General features: G+C 48.1%; 1 protein-coding gene across 4 annotated transcripts in view; it reads right to left on the bottom strand.

Annotated features, from left to right (window-relative positions):
* Window positions 1-19539, bottom strand: part of ASAP1 (ArfGAP with SH3 domain, ankyrin repeat and PH domain 1) — a 275799-nt gene that overhangs the window by 46791 nt on the left and 209469 nt on the right. For all 4 annotated transcript variants that reach the window (XM_053929547.2, XM_053929546.2, XM_045204925.2 and 1 more), the window contains 3 exons: window positions 19144-19230; window positions 13435-13535; window positions 10916-10985 (listed from right to left, as the gene is read on the bottom strand). In XM_053929547.2, coding sequence (XP_053785522.1) covers window positions 10916-10985; window positions 13435-13535; window positions 19144-19230 — 258 coding nt within the window. The remainder of the gene's footprint in view (window positions 1-10915; window positions 10986-13434; window positions 13536-19143; window positions 19231-19539) is intronic.

Genomic DNA, 19539 nt, shown 5'->3' with positions numbered 1-19539 from the left:
TTTCTGGAACCCACTCATATTCAAACAGATGGCACTTTTAATACCGTATCTTCCTGTGAAATGGAGTGGACTATCATTCATTCATTCATTCATTCATTCATTCATTCAGAATGACCCAGTCACCAATCATCCCAAACCCGATGTCCCAAGCATCCACAAGTTTTGGCCGCGATGTGAAATTTACAGGATTTCTCTCAAACGTACAAGGACAACTACTGCCCATGAGGCATACACTTTAACAAGCCCCCAAATCTGGAGAGATGGAAAACGTGGCCAAGATCGCAGCACTGATCATCAGCAAATCTCTGACCATCAGGCCCTGCGGTATACAGACAGACATACACAGGCTTGGCCTAAATGGAGTCTTGCCACGTAATCACTCTGGTCGAAACTCGTTCTTGACCTGCCTGCCTGCATTTGTCCGAGGTCGCACACTGGCCAACACATCTGCCTCCTGCAGTAGGCACCGGAACTCTTTAGCCAGGCCTGCATGCCCAGCTAACGGGCATGGTTCTCAAAGTTCCCATGCCAGGAGCGCGTCCACTCACGCAACCCAAGTTTTTAGGGAAAATGGGGTGGTGGGGCCGGGGAAGAGGATGTCACAACAGTGACCAATCAAAGTCCTGAACAACAGAGATGGCATGTGGTCAAGGCCATTTCAATGACCCACTGCACTTCTCAGTCTCAATAATAGGCAACACTCAATTTCTGTCCACCTTCCTGTGCTCTCTGGACAGTTTTCAAGATCTTGCTCGGGGTTTCAGTGAGATTGGACACAGAAAACAAGCCCCTTGTCCTGTGCTTATCTGTTCCAAAGCAAGCTGTCTGGGGGGAGAAGTGAGACACCTCGGGCATTTGACTTAGACACAGAAGCCAGAAGCGGAGTCTGTACAGGACAGTCTGCCTCACAGGAAACGGGCTGGTTGCCAAATCAGAACAGGGAGGCATGGGACTGCATGTTTTTCTTAGGACGGACCTGGAGTTTGGGTTGCCAGAGGCCTCAGACCGCCAACCAGCGGCCACACCACAAACCCAGGCCCAGTCCTGTGGCTCATCTTGTTTGGATATTGATAAATTCACTGGACTTCCCAAATGAATGACAATGACATTCGACAACCTGAAAAGGTAGCAATCCCAGTTAACGGACTCTCCGTAGAACGCTCTGTTCCAATTTGGCATCCACGTTTCAAGAAGGATGTAGGAGAGCTTAGGGAAGATGGAGAGATGATTAAAGGACTAGAAAATGGGACCTTTGAAGAAGGGTTAAAGGCACTAGTTAGTCCAGAGAAAAGATGGATAGGGAGTGACTTAATAACCACCTTCGGGACGTGAAGGTTGTGCTGGGGGAAGGCTGGGCAGCTGTTTTCCATCTGCACAGACCAAGAAGAAAGGCACTCAAATTGCAGAAGAAGATCTGAGCCAGACAGAAGAAAGAACTTCCCAAGCTTAAGTTGATTATGTATAATAAGAGGTTTCAAGTTTCTTAAACTAAGTAGAGAAATTTCTTTGAAAAACTTAAGAATTTTTTAGACAACATTCACTTTTCAATGTGGCAGAGTGTTAATCAGATGGTTTTTTTGGTCCCAAATTTCTACTGCCGCAGGATTTCTGAAACCACCTTACCAACAGACACAACCAATACAACACAAAACAGATAGACAATTTTCAAGAAGGAAAACAACACTCGAGTTGAGCATTAACTCACTCAGGAAAATTAGGCAGCACCATCCACCTCTAAGCATGGACTACTTCAAAGCGCATTACCAGAAAGCTTCTGAGAATAAAGATTTTATATGTTTAGGTCATCTCATGACTGAACCACAACTTCAGTGAGGATGACAGATGACATGGATTCCCTGGGAAGTTTGTCAAGTCCACTGGACCGACTTTGCCACATCAACTTGAACTTCACTGGACACAGACACTGATCTTGCCTAAGTATAGTGTTTGTTCTTCCCCCAAATGCCAGTGAGACATCTGACAAATAACCTATCAACCCAAATGTGACTTTGAGGAGCCAAAACCACACCGTTTTTGACTATCTCAGCTGCTGACAGAGCCAACGCTGAGCCAGGCATGTGAAAAAGTGCAGTGGGGTGCTCCACCCACGTCCCCAGACCAAGGGACCAGCAGGCTCAGGAACCACTACGGTAATAATAGTAATTCCAAATTTGTATAACTCTTCAGCATTTCAAAGACTTTCTCAACATTTAGTACTAATTTATAGGTATATTGATTAAAGGTATAATCTTTCCCAGCGGTTTGGCAGACTTCAAACATAGAGGGCTAAATGACTTGCCCTGGGCTGCATCACTGTGGAACAGTTTAGAAAACGTTCTCATATTGTTTAAATACTGGAAAGAAAAAGGAAAACAGGGAAAGAGTAAGGAAACATGTGTTCTGAGTGGTTCCCGTGGACAGTGGAGTCCTACCAGCAGAGAATAAAATCAACCTGTGTGCACCGTGACCGTGGGCTTCCAGGACTGCAGCTCCAGCCACTTTATCTGCTGCGCCCCCTGCTGGGCCCCCGGGGAGCGGCACTGGCCTCCCACCCTCCAGCACTCACACACGGAGACTGCCCTCCTCCTCTAGCTCCTTGACCCTCCCTCCAGGTGACTCACAGCCCACAGGTCCTTAGAGTGATTCCTGGCCTGGCCACCCATCCCTCCCACCCTGTTACATGGCCTCCCTGGCTCTTATTTCTCCTTTTTTGCTTCTTGTCTTTCTTTCCACTAAACACACATTTCTGTTTTGTTTACTAAAACGTGTCAGGCATACAGCAGGCACTCAAGAAATATCAGGCGAACAAATGCATTCCAGGTGCCTTATATATATTAAGTGTGAGGGAAGTCTTTTTACTTTCCTTCTCGGTTTTTTCATGCATTTGAAGCACATATGAAAAACATGTGCTCTTCACCAGCAAGCAGACATGGGAAACAGCCCTGACCATGGACCTAGGACGTGCCGGGTGCCTGAGTTTGAGGGTGCACCAAGGACCTGGGCAGGCTCTGCGGGCAGCACCAGCCTGCAGCGAGAGCCTGGGGAGAGAGATGAACGAGGCGGAGGAGCGGGAGGAGCGAGGAAGCCCAGGTGCAGGCACCTGGGGGTGGAGGGGCGAGGGCAGGAGGTGATGCTGATGGGGACGCAGGGAGGGCACTGCACGTGGCCCTGAGGAACTCCCGTTCGCGCCCCAGGAGCCCCGGAGCTGATCAGAGAGAGCACACATCAGGCCTGCATTCAGGAGGGCGGCTGGTGGAGTGACCCAGAGAGAAACTGATGCGAAATGACGGGGACCTGAATTAAGGCCATGGTTTGGGGCTGGGAGCCGGGGACTCAAGATTAAGCCGAAAAGGGAGACGTTTAATAAATTATTCCAAAAGGAACCTCTACAGAGTATGTGGACCACCCAGTCCAGGCACTTGAAGGGTGCGTGGGGGGCTGGGTGCACCGTGCCCACAGGCTCGGCTGCTGAAACCTTTCCAAGGCGACAAGTGCTTCTACCCCAAATGCAGCCGAGGCCTGTCCTTGTACAGGTTTCACTTGTCATCAAAATGAAGCACATTCACTGAAGACACACTAGGAGACAGAGCGCAAGAAAGAAACTGAACATTACCTGCTCATCCCACTTTTATGCCCAGAGACAATCCCTGTTAGTTAATACCTTGATTTTAACAAAATATGTGTGTGAAAAAAAAACAAAACGAAACACCTAAATCTCTTAAAATGTAAATGTTAAAAAAAGAAAAACATGGGTTGGTTCCACTTGTATGTATTGTTTGACTAATTGTTTTTTTCCCAATTAACAGCATATACAGATGTCTTCACTTTACACACGTACACACACACGGCAGACCTTCTCTCGAGTTTTCGGTCTTTGGAAATGTTCCTGGCAGGGAAGCGCTGGACGCGTTCCATGAACAGAAGTGATGAAGATATTATTGCTCTGACAGGATGTCCTGCCACCCCACACGGAAAATGCCGCTCAGCCAGAAAGTCGTCCGAAATGTAAGGAGACGTGCACGTGGAAACAGAGTGAGTCAATTGTGATGCATGTTTCTGCGCCTCCCAGGGAAAACAAACACCACACATTTGTCCTTCGACAGCTCAGCACGCACCAGCGCGGCGTGTTTTTGCTGGAAGTGTGAAGCTGCTAGCGCAGGCACAGTCCTCTGTTAGCAGAAAACAGCTGCTACCGGAATTAGTCTCCAGAAACGAAATGAGTTCCCCCCACCCTGCTGTTGCATTGCTCAGCTTCACAAACAAGAAGTGAGCACCCCTAATCATCTGAGAAATAAGCCAGACCCAGCCCGGCCACGCTTGCTTTGTGGAAAGAGGTAGAAATAAAACACAGGTCTTCACTTCCTCTGCTCGTGCTTAGTAACGGAGCCGCACAGATCGTGGCCACTCTGTCTCCCTGAATAAATGTGCATTTAGACACCTCTACGCCCTAGAGGGACAGGCATGCTTGACAAGCAATCAAGACCCACGGCAACCTGCTGCAACAAGTCAGGTACGTGCTGAACACCCACCACTGCACAGAGAACCTAGCTCCAAAACGTTGTACGTGACTGTAAGTGCTGGCTCTCGGCAAGCATTCCGGCTGACCCGGGGCAAGGGCACGGTTCTCCTTCATTGCGCACCTAAGCGGACCTATATGTACTGAATATAATATTGTGTTATTCCTGGACGCACTGTTCAGCTGAGGAAGCCAAGGGCCAGGGAGGCGAAAGCAAACAGACTGTTGTTTTGCAGAAAGTAAAAAGCAGAGTCTAGATTTGAGTAAGTTTCTTCCCAGAGCTGTTCCCACTTTTCACGCTGATTCCCTGGAAGGGCAAGCCGTTGGGACATTTGCAGAGTAAGTGAAAGCGTCTTTCTTTTCTTCCCTTTCTGATTCTTCCTGCCCTTGAATGGCCAGTTCCCTCATTTTCCTCGAGATCGGTTAATACTCCTGCTGAGAAATGCCACCCGTTCCCACCATATTCCAAGTTCCAAAACGGTCAGCTGGTGGTCTAACTGCAGTAATTCTTCCCCGAGTGTGGATGACTACGAACCCCCTAGAACCTCCCGCTTCAAACCAGGTGGGAGTCCCTGCTGGAAGAATGTGTAAGAAACACAGTTTGAAAAGGGGGGTTTGCTGGAAAATATTACTGCAGTGAGAACCTGTTGGTGTACTTTTGAGAATCAACACGGAAAAATGCTGTGACAGAATAGTAAAAAAAAAAAAAAAAAAAGTGCACAGAGGCCCCTGATAAGGAGTGGGGGTGATGTTGCCACTGTGCCTGTCCCAGGCCTGTGCTGGGCATTCCTCCCGTCAGTCACTTCTACAAGCCTGTACTGAGTGCCTCCTACCTGTCGGTGTGTCGAGTGTGGGCAGTACAGGAAGGACTTTTAAACACACATTTCCTATTTCACTGTACTGACCACTTTCATCCATGCCTTGCCAGTGGCAAGAACGCATAAATGAAACGCCTTCCTAGAATAACTGTACAAAATGCATTAATTTGATGATAAAGCATCTCCGCTATAGCCTGTTTTGTTTTTCTTTTTGAAGTATTCTCATTACATTTATCAACAAAGTGGGCAGTGAGTAGTTGTGGCGATAATTTGTAACAGGGTCCTATGACTGTGACTTACAAGTGGCAGTTCATTCAAACTGAACTGTGGTGCCACCACCCCGAGGATTACACAGCACGGGGACTGGGCTGACGCTGCTCTAAGAGGTTCACACGTATTTACTCGTGATAGCCTCACAGCCACCCTACGAGTAAGTACCACCCTTATTATAGACGAGGAAACCCAGGCACAACAAGGGTAAGTAGCTTTAAGGAATCCATAATTTCCACACTGGGGAGGATGGGACAGGCAGTCATATGAAAACAGACTGATTTTAGGCTGCAGGTCCTTCAGATTTGGAAAATCAGAATCTTCTTTAGTCTTTTTAACCTGTAACCAAATGGACACACTTTCTGAATCTGTGAGCTCCAGATCGATGAGGTTTTTACTCGCATTTCTGCTAGAACTGCAGAGCACGAGGGAAGCCACAGAACGACATGCACTGTGCCCGGCCCTCAAGGCCAGGCCTGCAAACCTCAGCCCTCCCCAGGGCTTGTCACCGCTTATCTCTTTACATTTTCACATTCCCTTCTTCACCTAAGAAACAAGTTCATTTTGGGAGTTCTCGTTACTCTCTGCTCAACGGGAAGGCGGGAGGGATTATGCAGCAGTTCCTGAAATCCCATCAGCACCGTGGCACCCCGGGATTCCAGAGAATGTGCCAAAAGGAGGGACCCAGGGTGCGAAGCTGGCTGGTCTCTCAGGCAGAAACAAGAGGCTGTCACAAAATACCTGGCTGTCACGGAGCCACACTTTGGGAGCCGAGCAATGCAATGTCCTGTTAACTTACGGAGGCAGTGCACTCATACGACAAGGTCCATGGTAGAACAGAGAAACACACTTAATATTGGAGGCAGTCAGACCTGGGTGTGAGTCCAGGCCCAACCACCCACTAACAGGGCCACACACAGCACCGTAGCTCTCCGAGTGCCAAGCCTTCTCATCACAATGAAGGAGAATGATGGCCTCTCCAAGGATGAGCCAAGGCAACAGAGACCCGCGTCTGGCGCTCCACTTCCTGTGCGAGGCAGTGCGGCTCTGCAGCTGAGCTGCGCGGGTTTGAACCTGGCTCTGGCCCCTGGTGGTTGTGTGACTTTCAGACTTCTTCCCTTGGAAATGGAGGCAACAGCAGCTACCTCATGAAAACGTTATGAAAAGCAGGAAACCACGGGCAAAGCACCTAGCACGCAGCGTGTGCTCAAGAAATGCCAGCTACTGTTTTTCCAGTTACTGATTATTTCCCGAGGATTTCCTCTGATGCTGCCCACACAGCTGGTACGTAAAATTCTCCTGTTGCCAACTTCCCTCTGGATTAATGCAGTATTCCTTGCTACATGGCACGACCTCTGGGAAGGTGACCCATTAAGTCACATGAGTTCGGGCAGATCAGCAGATCCTGTCTGACAGGAGGGTCACACGGGCCACAGACCGTGTGCGGGGCGAGGAGCAGCAGAGAGAGCTCTGGCATCTGTGAACCAGAGAGATGCCGAAGGAGTGCAGGGCCGCCTGGCAGACAGAGAGGAACCAGAAGAGGGTACCGTGTTATCCTTCAGCTGTGAGGCTGACACAGGGTTGCCATGGCTTTGTCAGAACTGGTAGTTTGAAATGAAAAGGTTGCACACTGCACTTGGAACACACTAGGTGGTCCACAGATGGAAGCTGCTATCAATGTTATTATCATAATAGCAAATTAAGACGTTCCCACTGACTCTGGCTCCCAGTGATGCATTACTTTGAATAGCAAATTAAAAACTCTGTGCCTTGGAACAGATCCATGGGAAGCAGTGAGCCTGCAGGTGAGATGCTCTCGGATGGCTGCAGGTCCTGCCATCCGGACTAGGAGCTGGGGGCAGGTCATGTGGGCAGCCAAGCCAGCAGAGCAGCTGCAGCTGTCTGGACCACACTTGGCCCTCTCCCGAGTCACTGTGGTAACAACCTCACCTTGACACTGATGGGGGCCCTTCAAGTGGGAGGAACCCCCAGGTGTTAAGGGGTCCAAACACTGGCCCTGACTTTTCTGACAACAAAGGCCCTTTGATCCACTTTTCTAAAGACCACTGAGTTCCATGTGTTTTCCCAGGAAACTGCTGGTCTTAATTTTCCACCTGATTCTAAGTGATCAATGATGTTTTCGAGGTCAGGAAAAGCCAGCTGAAACGGGCTGCAGAGACCCTTCCTCGGCGCAGGGGTGTGCCCTCAAGTGATGTCACTGGCGGCAAAAAAGTGTGGCCTGGAGCCAACAAAGAGTAGGAAAGAGAAAAGAGAAGTCAGCAGGAGGGAATCAGAAGTTGGGAGGGGAAACCCATTTCCCCTGAGCTGCTGAGGGCGACTCCCCATTTCCAACATTTGTAGCAGGTGAGTTGCCTGTCCCCGGATTTCAGTACTGCCAGCGACAGCCAATGAGGTCACAGGACAGCAACGACTGCTGTGAATGGAAAGCCCACACACAGGGTGTGATGACCCTTAATCCTTGCCATCACCTGTACGAGGTAGGTACTCTTTCCCAGGGCACGTGGTAAACGGCCAAGTGGGGATGCAGACTCGTGGGACAGATGCCACAGTCCCTTCTCAAAGCCACTAAACAGCACAGCTGACGTCATATCTGGTGTTGATTAGAGCCTCAAGAACACACGGAAACAGTTGGCTTGGCCACAATAACGTGCTTGGCAGGAAAGAAAAAGGGAGTATGGAAGAGAACTTATTATTACTTTTTTAAAACAAATTGCCCCACTCATATAACTACTCGCAAGCAGTGTCACTGCTTCTCGTCAGCCCTGTGACCTCCCAGCACACTGTGCTGCCTTCCCACAGGTTCCTAGGAAACGCAAGTCCCTGGATCCTGACAAGGACACACTGACTTGGCCGGAGAGTGACGGGCACACAGAAAACCTCGGACCACAGCTCCAGATCTGTAGAGACAGATGGTTGGGAACTTTCACTTCAGTATAACCTGAGGACGCCGCCAAGGTGTAGAGAAGTAGTCACGTTTCTGGTCACACACAATACAGACCCAACTCAGGGTCACACCACGTAGTGCCACTCAGCTGATGACACCAGACAGTATCGGGCGCATGTCTGGCTCAGGGAAGCTGGCTGAAGACCAGGCACAATCACATATGGGCAAATGCTGACCACCTGTTCCATCTACACCCGACAGAGCTGTAAGCCGAAGCCTTCTCACGACCCGTTACCTGAAGAGCGCTGGCCGGTCTACCTGCGGCAGGCTCTGAGGTCTGCAGATCACCCGGGATGCTTCTGGAACTCGCCCAGTGATAGGTCAACCTTGAAGCCCCCCAAGGATCTCTGACCCAGGGGAGGCCACCCCGAGGTTTTTATCACAGAAGTGCAGGGTTGTCTGTACTATACTGTCCTTATAAATGACTCACTTCTGGGGAGTCGTACTGTGCTTTGGGCCATTGGAGAATTGTACCTCCCCATTTAGGCACATGCCTCCCCCCAACGCTGGCTTCTGGGCCCTCCGGCTTGGGAGGACCTGGGTTGCGGGCGAGGGGGAGTTAGTGTCTTGGGGTGTGAGGGAGTGTCTAAGGATAGAGTTCCGATCTGTGCCACCAGGTCCCCAGCTGTGCCACCAGCTAGCTGCGTAACCTTGGTAAGTGAACTCTGCTGCACCCCAGGTCCCTCATCTGAAACAAGGGGGGGCATGCAGTCTGCTAAGATGATGGGGCCCTGAGGGATGGGAGGCTGAACGGAAGGGGCATACGGACTAATGGCAGACAAACAGAAGCTTGCGTTCCCAACTCTGCCAGCTACTAGCTGAGTCACGGTGCTTCTTTGTGCCTTTGTTTCTTCATCTGTGAAAACGAAGGTTACGAACTGGAGAACATTATGCTAAGTGAAATAAGCCAGGTGGCGAAAGACAAATACCATATGATCTCACCTATAACAGGAACCTAATGAACAAAACAAACAAGCAAGCAAAACAGAACCAGAGGCCTGGAATCAAGGAACAAACTGACAGTGACCGGAGGGGGGAGGGAGGAAAGAAGGGGAAGGGCCTCGTTAAAGAACAAGTATAAATGACCCATGGACATGGACAACAGGGTGGGGAATGACTGTGGGAGCTGCAGGGAGGGGATGGAGGGCAGGGTGGGGGAGAGCAACAGGGGAGAATTGGGACAACTGTAATAGAGCAACAATACAAAATAAATACATACAAGCAAAAAAAGAGAAGGTTTCAGAGGATTCAGTGCAATAACTTTTATGAAGGGTTTCGCACGAAGAAGAGCTTAGTAAGTGGTACTTCCTTTCCTCCTCAACAGAGGGCAGTCTGAACTCCACGGTGAATGATGAAAACCTGCCAGGGCGAGAACTGCTCCCGGCTCCCGCCTGCTGCTAGCCAGAGCCCTGCTCAGAACCGCAGGGCGGCGCCTGGCACAGGAGCCGGAGCCTCTTCTCCATGCTGGGCCCCTGGGCCAGCCTACAGGTGCCTGTGTCAAGACTCAGAGTACTTTGCTGTTTCCATTCCCGCTCGATGCGTTTCTCATTGTAATTTTTACCAACAAAAAAATAATTTCTTGCTAGTTTTAAAGGGCAAAATTGTGATTTGGTTTTACTGCCTATGTCTTTGACTATCACCAAGACTGAACCTTTTTTGACAAGTATATGGATTTTGTCAAGACAGGACTTTTAGTTGGAAATGGGTGCTACGAAAGAAAAATAAAAATAAGAAATCAACTATCAGTACGTATTGTGCATGTACGTACACCGATAATCTGCAGAGTGTAAGTGTTAATAACGTAGCTACTTCCTTTCTATTAAATTGCCTTTATGACTGAAGAAAGGGGAGTCATAACCGAGGCAATTTTATTACTCACTGTTTTATATACCCTTTAACATAAACGATGGACTTTCTGAGTAATTTAAGTAAACAGTAACAATAAAAAAGACCGGACATGTTTACAGGCATTGTTTCACTTCCCACAGCACATTTTTCATGCAGAGAGTATCTTCTGTCACCTTTGTAGTTCAAAAAACCACGTTTTCACAACAAGGAGTAATATTCCCCAAGAGAGGAGGCTATCAAGGAAAAGATTACCTGATCTGGGTTGAGAACAGAGGTAACGAGTTCTGGTGGAGTGACAGAACGCGGCAGGACAGACAGCACGGGATGAGGAACGACCGACTTCCTTCGCAAAAGAATATCCGGGACTATCTGACCGACCCCACACCCAACCGCGCTTGGGGAACATTCCAGTGCCTGTGGCACCACGCGTTTGCTAGTTTCTAGTCCACGTGACCGAACGGCAGAGCAGGGGCCGCGTGTGAGGACAGACGCACTTACTGTGGCGTGGGAGATGGTCAGCATCCCGTTCTTGACGGCGCACTTCCGTCTCTGCCACACCTTGCGGATCCTGCAGAGCAAGGCAAACACAGTGGACTCAGTGTGTGGTTCGGCTGGGGCGCGCGGGTACACAGCGTTCCACGTAACCGCCAGTACAGAACAAAGCCACCCCACACCCCCAAACCACGCGAACCAGAACATTTCGGTGGCCTTTCATTGGCCCAGGTGGAAGGTAATTCAGGGGAAGCGTGGACAAGCATGCTCGCTGCGGCACAGTTTGGGGAGCGAAGACGGGAAACCACAGAAACAGTGGGCACCTGACCGCGGGAGAATGAGTGCGTGCACTGTATTCATTCGCGGTCACATTCCCACTCAAGCACTCTGCGGGAGTTTCAGTGACGAAGTATGTGCGAGTACACAGACCTGCATAGATTCCTAAAGCATACTGTTGACTGGAACAAGCAAATCGGTTTAAGATAATTCAGGTACGATCTAGTATTGATGGGGAAAAAACTTTTCGGACATAGCGTATGCAGTTTCTGTGGGCAAACACACGTGTGCATAAACTTACAGACGAGCCCTGAGAGAGGCGCACCACGCCAACAAAAGACCCCTCTCCAGGCAGGAGCCTCCGACCTGTGCTGGGGTGGTGCTGAGACGGTTTTAACTGTGTCTGGGACTCTCACACTTTGCAAGTTTTGATTTGATGATGCTGACAGGACAGAAATGAAGGATGGAAAGGACCACACATGAAGGATGCAAAAAGCCAAGGAAAACTGGTTTCAACTTGGAAGAGTGTTTTTTTCGTAAAGCTTCAGGTACAGGTGAGGGACTACATGTGGCAGTGTGGCACATGGGTGGCAGGTGCAAACACACTAGTCGAGACCATTTCCATCAGGTGAACAGAAATGTCCAGGAACAGCATCCTCCAGGCTAGAGGCTGCACAGGCCTTCTGTTGCCACGGAAACAAACATTAGAGGAGACCATTATAGCTTCTCCCAGGCATTAAAAACAGCATCACCTTGTGGTTCCTTTGTCTTCTTAAATCAGTCTTGTAACAGACCTGCCACAACATGAACTTAAATCCAACTCCAAATGCAGATAATACAGACTTCTTGAACGTGTAACTGTTAGAAGCCTAGTCTGCTCCAAAGCTTTCTTAGACAGCAATAAAAATCTGACACCACCTGACCTGAAGTATTACACTTAAATTGAACACACTGCTCCGAATGCTTGTCCCTTTCCCCCTAGATCTTTGTTCAGGTCATTCCTTCAGGGCAAGGACCAGCACCCCACCCCCACCACCCCTCGGGCCCTTTATCCCCCCCCCCCCCCCCCCCCCCCCCCCCGCTTGCGTTATCTTTCTGGACAGGGCCTGCGGCCCTACATTTCCTTCTTCACTGTCTGCCTCCCCGAGAACGGAAGCCCTGACAGAACGAGGACTTTCTGTTGCTCCACGTCATGCCCAGTGTCTGTGACAGTGCCTGGTTTAGACAAGACTCCCAGGAGATATTCGTTGAATGCAAAGTAGAATGATGAGCAAAGCTGACAGGGACCCCAGAAATTTACAGGAGAGATAGTTGCAATTTTAACAAATGAATGAAAACAAAACAAAAAATGGATGCTGCTTAGATATAGTCAAGGAGCACATATCCACAAGCAATCAGAAAACAAGGAGCTTTTTAAAAAGAATGCCAATTATTCAAGTGAATAATTAAGTGAAGAAGTGAATTCTACTTATGCACTCATGGTGAAGCAGGATCATTTGTTCAAACAACAGGGAGAGGGCCAGCGTGGCAGGACCAGAGGAGTAAATGACACGAGATGAGACTGGAGGGAAAGGCAGGGGTGACAGCAGCCAAGCACTCCAAGGAGGGAGCGACCCGCCATGCTTTACGTTTTTTAGAAGGCTACTCCGAGTGCTGTGTAGCAATGAACTGGAGAAGGGGACAAGCGAGTGACAGACCCAGAGAGACTAGTTAGGAGGCTACTAAGGTAGTCCAGGACAGATGGAGGTGGCTTAGCCTACAGCAGGACAGCAGAGATGGCAAGAAACGTATTATCTCTTGTTAGAAACGGAAGGGGCTGCTGTTAAATTGCTGTGATGTACGAGGGAAGAGAGGAGTCAGGGCTGAATCCCAAGGCTGTGGTCTGGGCGGCCAGGTGGGCTCCCCAGGCAGAGAAAACCGCAATGAATAAAAGCAGAGGCAGGTGAGCAAGAGGTCAGCAAGCCACCTGCATGCTTTATGGTCCACTTGGTTCCTGCCTCCTAACACTGTATGTCACAATTCATAGGTGTCACGCAGGGACCAGAAAACGATTACTGCTTCTTCTAAAGACAGCAGGTTAAATCTCAGACGTACCCTAGGAAAACCAGTGTGCTCACAGTATAGAGAGAGTGCATGAGAAAACTCTTAAGTGTGCTTTCCTATGTGAGAGGTGGGAAAAAGTCCACAGGTGGCTAATGCTCAGGAAGTGCGCTAAGGCACACGGGGACACGAGGCTGGCCTGTACGTACCCGTCACTTTTCTTCAGCAGGTACCCCTTCTTCTCACTGCCATATTCCTTATTGCCCTGGAGCTGATGCATGCTGTATCCCGCCTGCCGGCTCTGAGAATCCTAGGAAAGATGAACCGCACATTATACACATGCTGGAGACACTTCTCCAGTTCCTGACTCTGTTCTGCCACTGAGCGGGGCCCATCGGTATGGGGCTGAGAATTATGGAACTTTAAGAGCGGTCAGGTCCTTGCTTTTATTTTAGGGGAGGAAGCTGAGCAGGTAGACGATTGCCAGAGTCACAAGCAAGTTCAAGGCAGACCTGGGATCTGGGGCCTGGGGCCTCGGGTCTGGGTCTCCTATTTCCAGTTCAGAGCCCAGCTCTACTTCAAACACCGCAGGGGACACTATTGTATTTCTAAGCCAGTTCACACTGGCAGGCACAGGAAGGGCTGCAAAAACTGAAGCAGACTGCAAAACAGAGCTCATGCAACCTGAAAACAAATGCTCTCCCCTTAGGCATACCCTTTGCCCCTTCACATACTCTGCTGAAACACCCACAATTAGAAGTGTACCTTCTGAGTAAGGTATTAAGCACTGCTATAAAATTCTTGCTTTGTAACTAATTAGTGCTCTGCGCAGTGTACCTGTAACCATGCTTTCTATTCAAATTGATGATGCTATTGCAAGTGCATTACATAATGAAAAGGCTGACAAGGATCAACAGAACCACACAGATGCCAAGAAGCCTGACTCGGCATCAGCACTCCACGGCACCTCCCACTGTTCGTACAGGCTGCACAACCCGACAGTGGCCGCTCTGGGAGTGGAGGAAGTGATCTAATCCCGTGGGGCTGTTCAAGGAGACAGGGGGCTGCAGACACAGACATCAGACAACACATTCTCAGAAAAAGTAATGACTTACTCTCCTAGACTTCGATCAGGAAGGGCAAAAGCAACAGAGAGAAAAGGCAGAACATTTGAAAATATAGTTAATTTCATTGATAGTCTCATTGCTCATAACTTAAGCACTTTTTATAACACAGAGAAAACACCATTATAAAGGCAGTATTAGGACAAACACACACAGATATTTAGAACCATGATAAATTTTGGCACAACGAAACGTCTGTATTAAGTTTTACTTCAGGTCATTCGAGTGAGAACGGAGTAAAGGCTGAATGGAGGAGCACGGGCCACACGTCTCACCCAGATGACATGGCTGACAAGCCTCAAAGTGCGTGCACAGGGAACACCTTGGTGAGACCCATCACGAATTGCTCAGAAAATCTAAAAGAAGCCACACATTTCAGGCAGTTTTTCTGAGCAGAGGGAATAAAAATATCCAGTTCGTAGCAACACTTGAAATGTGAATGTGAGGAGGCAGGACGCTCAATGAGCTGCTGGCTGGCTGCTGGAGGCAGGTGTGCAGCCTGCCCCTGGGGCAGCATGGCGACTTTCTGGCCTTCAGGTAGGACCATGGCCCTTTACGGCTGTTCTACACGTGCTGGGTTCTATGCTCCAAAGCATGACCTGAATACCTTACAGCCAGGCACCGGGAAGGTACTGGGGACACTGACTGGGATGCTACCATCTCTGAGGTGGACACTCACTCACACTCACTGTCCCCTCTTATTGTGCAGGCCGTGAGAGCGGATGCACCTTTCCAGGCAGCTGAGTCTATGCTAAACAGGCCACAGATTCTAATGTCTTAACCTGAGCCATTTCTGTCTTTAACCAGCCAGACTACCTCCAGCTGAAACATAGCAGGTCCAGGGCCCTGAATGCCACAGTCACCGCCTTGCACTCCCTCCCCAACAGGTGCTTCCTTGTTTTCTGGAAGGAGGCCTAAGGGACAGGCAGAGGGCAGCCTTCCTCCCCCAATGCCTCCAGGGACAGTCCTGGTAACCACAGTGGGGACACATGTGGCTTTTCTGAAGGAGGCAGCTATGTGTCCACAACACTAAGAACAAGCAGGACGAGACTGGACGGGGCTGGAGAGAGCCGAGACGTGGGACAAAACACGAGGCCGGACACAGAAACCGATGGTGTTGCCGGCCTGAACCCAAGGGAACCGCGTCAACATCGCTCAGCTACGGGTTTGGACTCGGGGTCTTCGCCACAGCTCTGCCTCCAAAACATTAAGGACAAAAATCTAAACTCTCCTTGGACAGCAATTCTCATTAAAAGCAGGTCTCTCTTTGTTGGAACCTTTTTCATTGAACGACACTTTTCTTCAATGGCCCACATGATTCCTGGTCTGTTGGAACGCTTTAAAATTATGCCTCTCTAACCTTAATCCACTTGTTAACCTTTAAAATAAATCCTATGTTTTGAAAATAAAAGTATCATATATTTAATAAGAATTTAGATGCTGATAACTTAGCAAAACTATTATAATTTGTAAATGTACTAGGAAGACATTCCTTACATATATTTATCACAAGCCTAACTAATCTCTAAATTCTAAATAACAAACAGATTGAATGGGCTTTGCTTTACATCAGACAAAGATGCTTTTAAAGGTAAGGAAATGGCTGAACTCTAGGCTGTGACCTCAAAAGACTCTTCCATTAAATAGAGGAAGGAGGAAGCAATATATTTCAGAAGTCTAGCACCAACAATCCTAAGTTAACTGCTTAAGAATTTTATGGTGTAAGAAAGTCACACCAATTGTTATTTCTGCAGTTTAAGAAAAAAATGATCATTCAGCTTGCTTAGCATGGAATTCCAAATAAATGAATGAAAAGAGGATTTTCTTTTCTGAGAATGTAAATTTTGGAGAACTGTTAACGCTAAAATAATTAAAAACAAAACAAAACTGAAGGAATGAAATAGGTTCTCAATCCTTTACCAGCATAATAAAAATCAGTATGTATTCAGGAAAGAGAAATACAAATGAAAATATCATTCATGCAAAATAATACAAACCTAAACTTCAACAATGAACTTACAACCTTGGGGAAATTCCATGATGGGAGCCAAGAATTATTGTAAGCTGCAGAATGAAACTATGGCATTATTTTTTAGCTTAATTCCCCATTCTCTATTAGCAGCACAAATTACCTGGCTTTCTTATTAGAAAACCTTATAATGCATTATTAAGGAGAAAAATCTCAAACCTTTTTAAACTGCAAGCAATTACACACTCATTGATTTAATGGGGTTATAAATGTTTCTGGCACCCAATCTAAAGCTAAACCTCTATTAGAGAGGCTTCCGACCTCTAATGGAAGGTATGAACGGAGCAGCAAAGGCGTCTCTGTTTGTCTCACTGAATATTTACGGAGTGGCTTGTGTGTGCCCGGCAATGTGCCAGACACTGTGAAGACAGCGATGGGCAACACCCAGAATCTATCAAACCAACCACAGGCACACGACAACAGGCTAGTGGGAGAGACTCACACATGGAGCTCAGACCTTTGCAATGATGTATAGACATCACTTACAAATAAACTATTTTCAGTCCAAAAAACAGTTACATAGCAGTGTTTCAGGGAGGTTGGGCTACTATAAAAGCTTAAGATAATTAATTCCACAGAATATCCACAGAATCAATGATGAATTTTATTCTGGTGATAAAAAAAATGAGTCTACCAAAAATCTGGGGGTCCAATTTACAGCTCGAATTCTCAAAGCGTCCTTGCATGGAGTCAAGTTAGAGCCGGGTTGGTGGGGGTGAGTGAGGCTGTTCAATGATTTCCTGGGCGCCTTTCTTTCCCGGGTCATTCTTAGATGACATTACACTCTTCTGGAATTCTAGCACGATGGTGAGAAATCTCTGGCCACAGCCTCCTTTCATATTTAATGGAAATCATTAAAAATCATTACCTTCTCACGTGTATTGCAATGAGAGATGATAGCATGAGAATGGACGAGGCATACTGTCAAAGATCAATTTTACTTGTAAAATACTCTGGACATGGTGCTCATGAAAGCTCATCATTTATTAATTTGGCATGATGTTAAAATCAATCAAGCCAGGTGCACTTCCACATGTAGTACATACTCCTTTGGCTTGTACACAACTTTGTCTTTTAGCTACTAGCATGAGCAGAACGGACTGGTCTCCATGCAGAACAAAGGAACTATAATAGTTTCCTCTTTTTTCCCTAAGAAAACTTCCATACCTAGGAAGGAAGTAATCCTACGTGACAAAACAAAGGTAGGAAGTGGTTAAGTATTTACCAGTCAGTACGAAACTGCAAATTTCTCCCCAGACAGATCGACCTCTCCCCCCACAATCTGGACCTGTCTGTTGCCCTGTCGCTGAGCGATCATTCGAGGAGACCACTTCTAGGACTTGCACACCAGCGACAAGTACCCTCAAGGAGACCTTCAAGGAGGGTGCAGATGCTGGCTGGGGCTCTGCATGACATGGGTGCACTCATCAACCCGGCTGCCCCTGGCCACAGGTTAGCAGAGGCCCCGTGTTAAAGGGCTAGGCTTCTCTCACTTCGCAAACCCAACACGTGTGTAACAACTGGAAGCAGCGGAGGAGAAGGCTGCAGCCACTCAGTAAAGAACCTTCAGGGTTGCTGTATGGGATCAGGACGCTGGGCCAGGCCTCCCATGTTGGAGGGGGTTTGCTTTGTTGTTTGGTGTGCCTGGCTTCATTTAGACTTGTGAACCCCTTTCAATAATTTTAGAAATTTATACATAGTTAACCATTGTGAGTTAATATCATGTGGAATTAAAAATGTAAATATTGCATTTAAATATTACACTTAAACTCGATGCATAATAATTTCATAGTATAAATAGGCATATTTTCATCTTCTCCCATGTAACAAATGGTGCTCACTATTTAATTTACCCTTAGCACAGAGTCCATACCCTTTGGTGAGCATCCAAGGCACTCCCTTGTCAGGCCTGAGTTCTCACCCCAGAACCCGCATCTCGTGCCTCCACCCACCTTACCCCAAAGTGTCACCGGCTGAAGGTGCCAGGCAGTTTTGCACCCGAGTCTATTTGGCTTCCTCTCACCTGACAGCTCTCTTACAGCACCCACATCACTTTCAGTACGATTGCTCACTCAAACGGCTGACTCCCTCTGCCTTCTACCAGGTAATGACCTCCCTTCATGGAAGGACTGTTGCTTGCTGCCTAGCACAGTTGCTGGCACATAGCAGGCACTAATTACATGTCTGAACAACAAATGAACACGTGGGATTTATAATTAAGGATCTGTGTGTGGTGGTCTAACACCTACCACGCTGCCTAGACTCCATCTCAATATCCAAGGACTATTTCGCCCTCATTTTCCTAATGGGGTGGGTGGGAGGGGGGTGGGAGGGGATAGGCAAAACTTCTGTAGGATTCTGCCTCAGACTAGTTCTCTATGTCCCTGGCAAAATGAGACAGGCCCCCGGCTTTGGCTGCCTGGAAAGAGAGACGAGCTAAAGAGGACAGGGGTGTGCCCGTCACTGCCTCTCCTTCTGTGGTCTGAGAGCGCACACTCCTGAAACACACGTCAGCAAAGCCAGGATAAAAAGTCTAGCCGTGGAGTTGTAGAACGGGGCTCAGGACACCTTTTCTAGATGACGGGAAAAGAACCAAAACACAGGTTCTACCCTGGGCAATGTGGTAGGTACACACTTGTATCTGTCCCCACAAGCACCCTGGCAGGAGGCTGTCAGCGTCCCCATCTGGCAGAGGAGGAAAGACCAAGGCCATGGCCACTGGCCCGCCTGCGTGGTCAGCCCTGCTGGAAACACAGACCACCTACTTCTTTCTGATCGAGTTGAAGAGAGGATTTGATTAAGTCTCGGAGTGCAGTGAGCTGTTTCTTTTCTTCGTCCTGTGTCTGTTTTATCTAACGAGAGAAAAAAATGATTGGTGTCACTATCTATTACACACTGATGAACAGAGATTAACTCACCCAAATACGGCACTCACCAAACAATTCAATGGCAGAGTGCATTTCCTGACTCAAATCCTTCACGTGGTCTCATTTTTGATATGAGGCATGCCTTCCTCACCTTAGGAAGGTACCACTGAGTTTTGAAATGAGCGAATAATGCAACATACTGTCTTATTAAATAATACACCGAGGCTAGATCATTAACTCTAAAGGTCCATTCTAAACCAAGTTAAGAAATAACACTGAGTCTCTTGGTTCTGC

This window comes from Desmodus rotundus, chromosome 8 (assembly GCF_022682495.2).
Source record: "Desmodus rotundus isolate HL8 chromosome 8, HLdesRot8A.1, whole genome shotgun sequence".
NCBI classification, from domain to species: Eukaryota; Metazoa; Chordata; class Mammalia; order Chiroptera; family Phyllostomidae; genus Desmodus; species Desmodus rotundus.
Note: the sequence above shows the minus strand (reverse complement) of the source record. Positions and strands in the feature narration are given on the sequence as shown.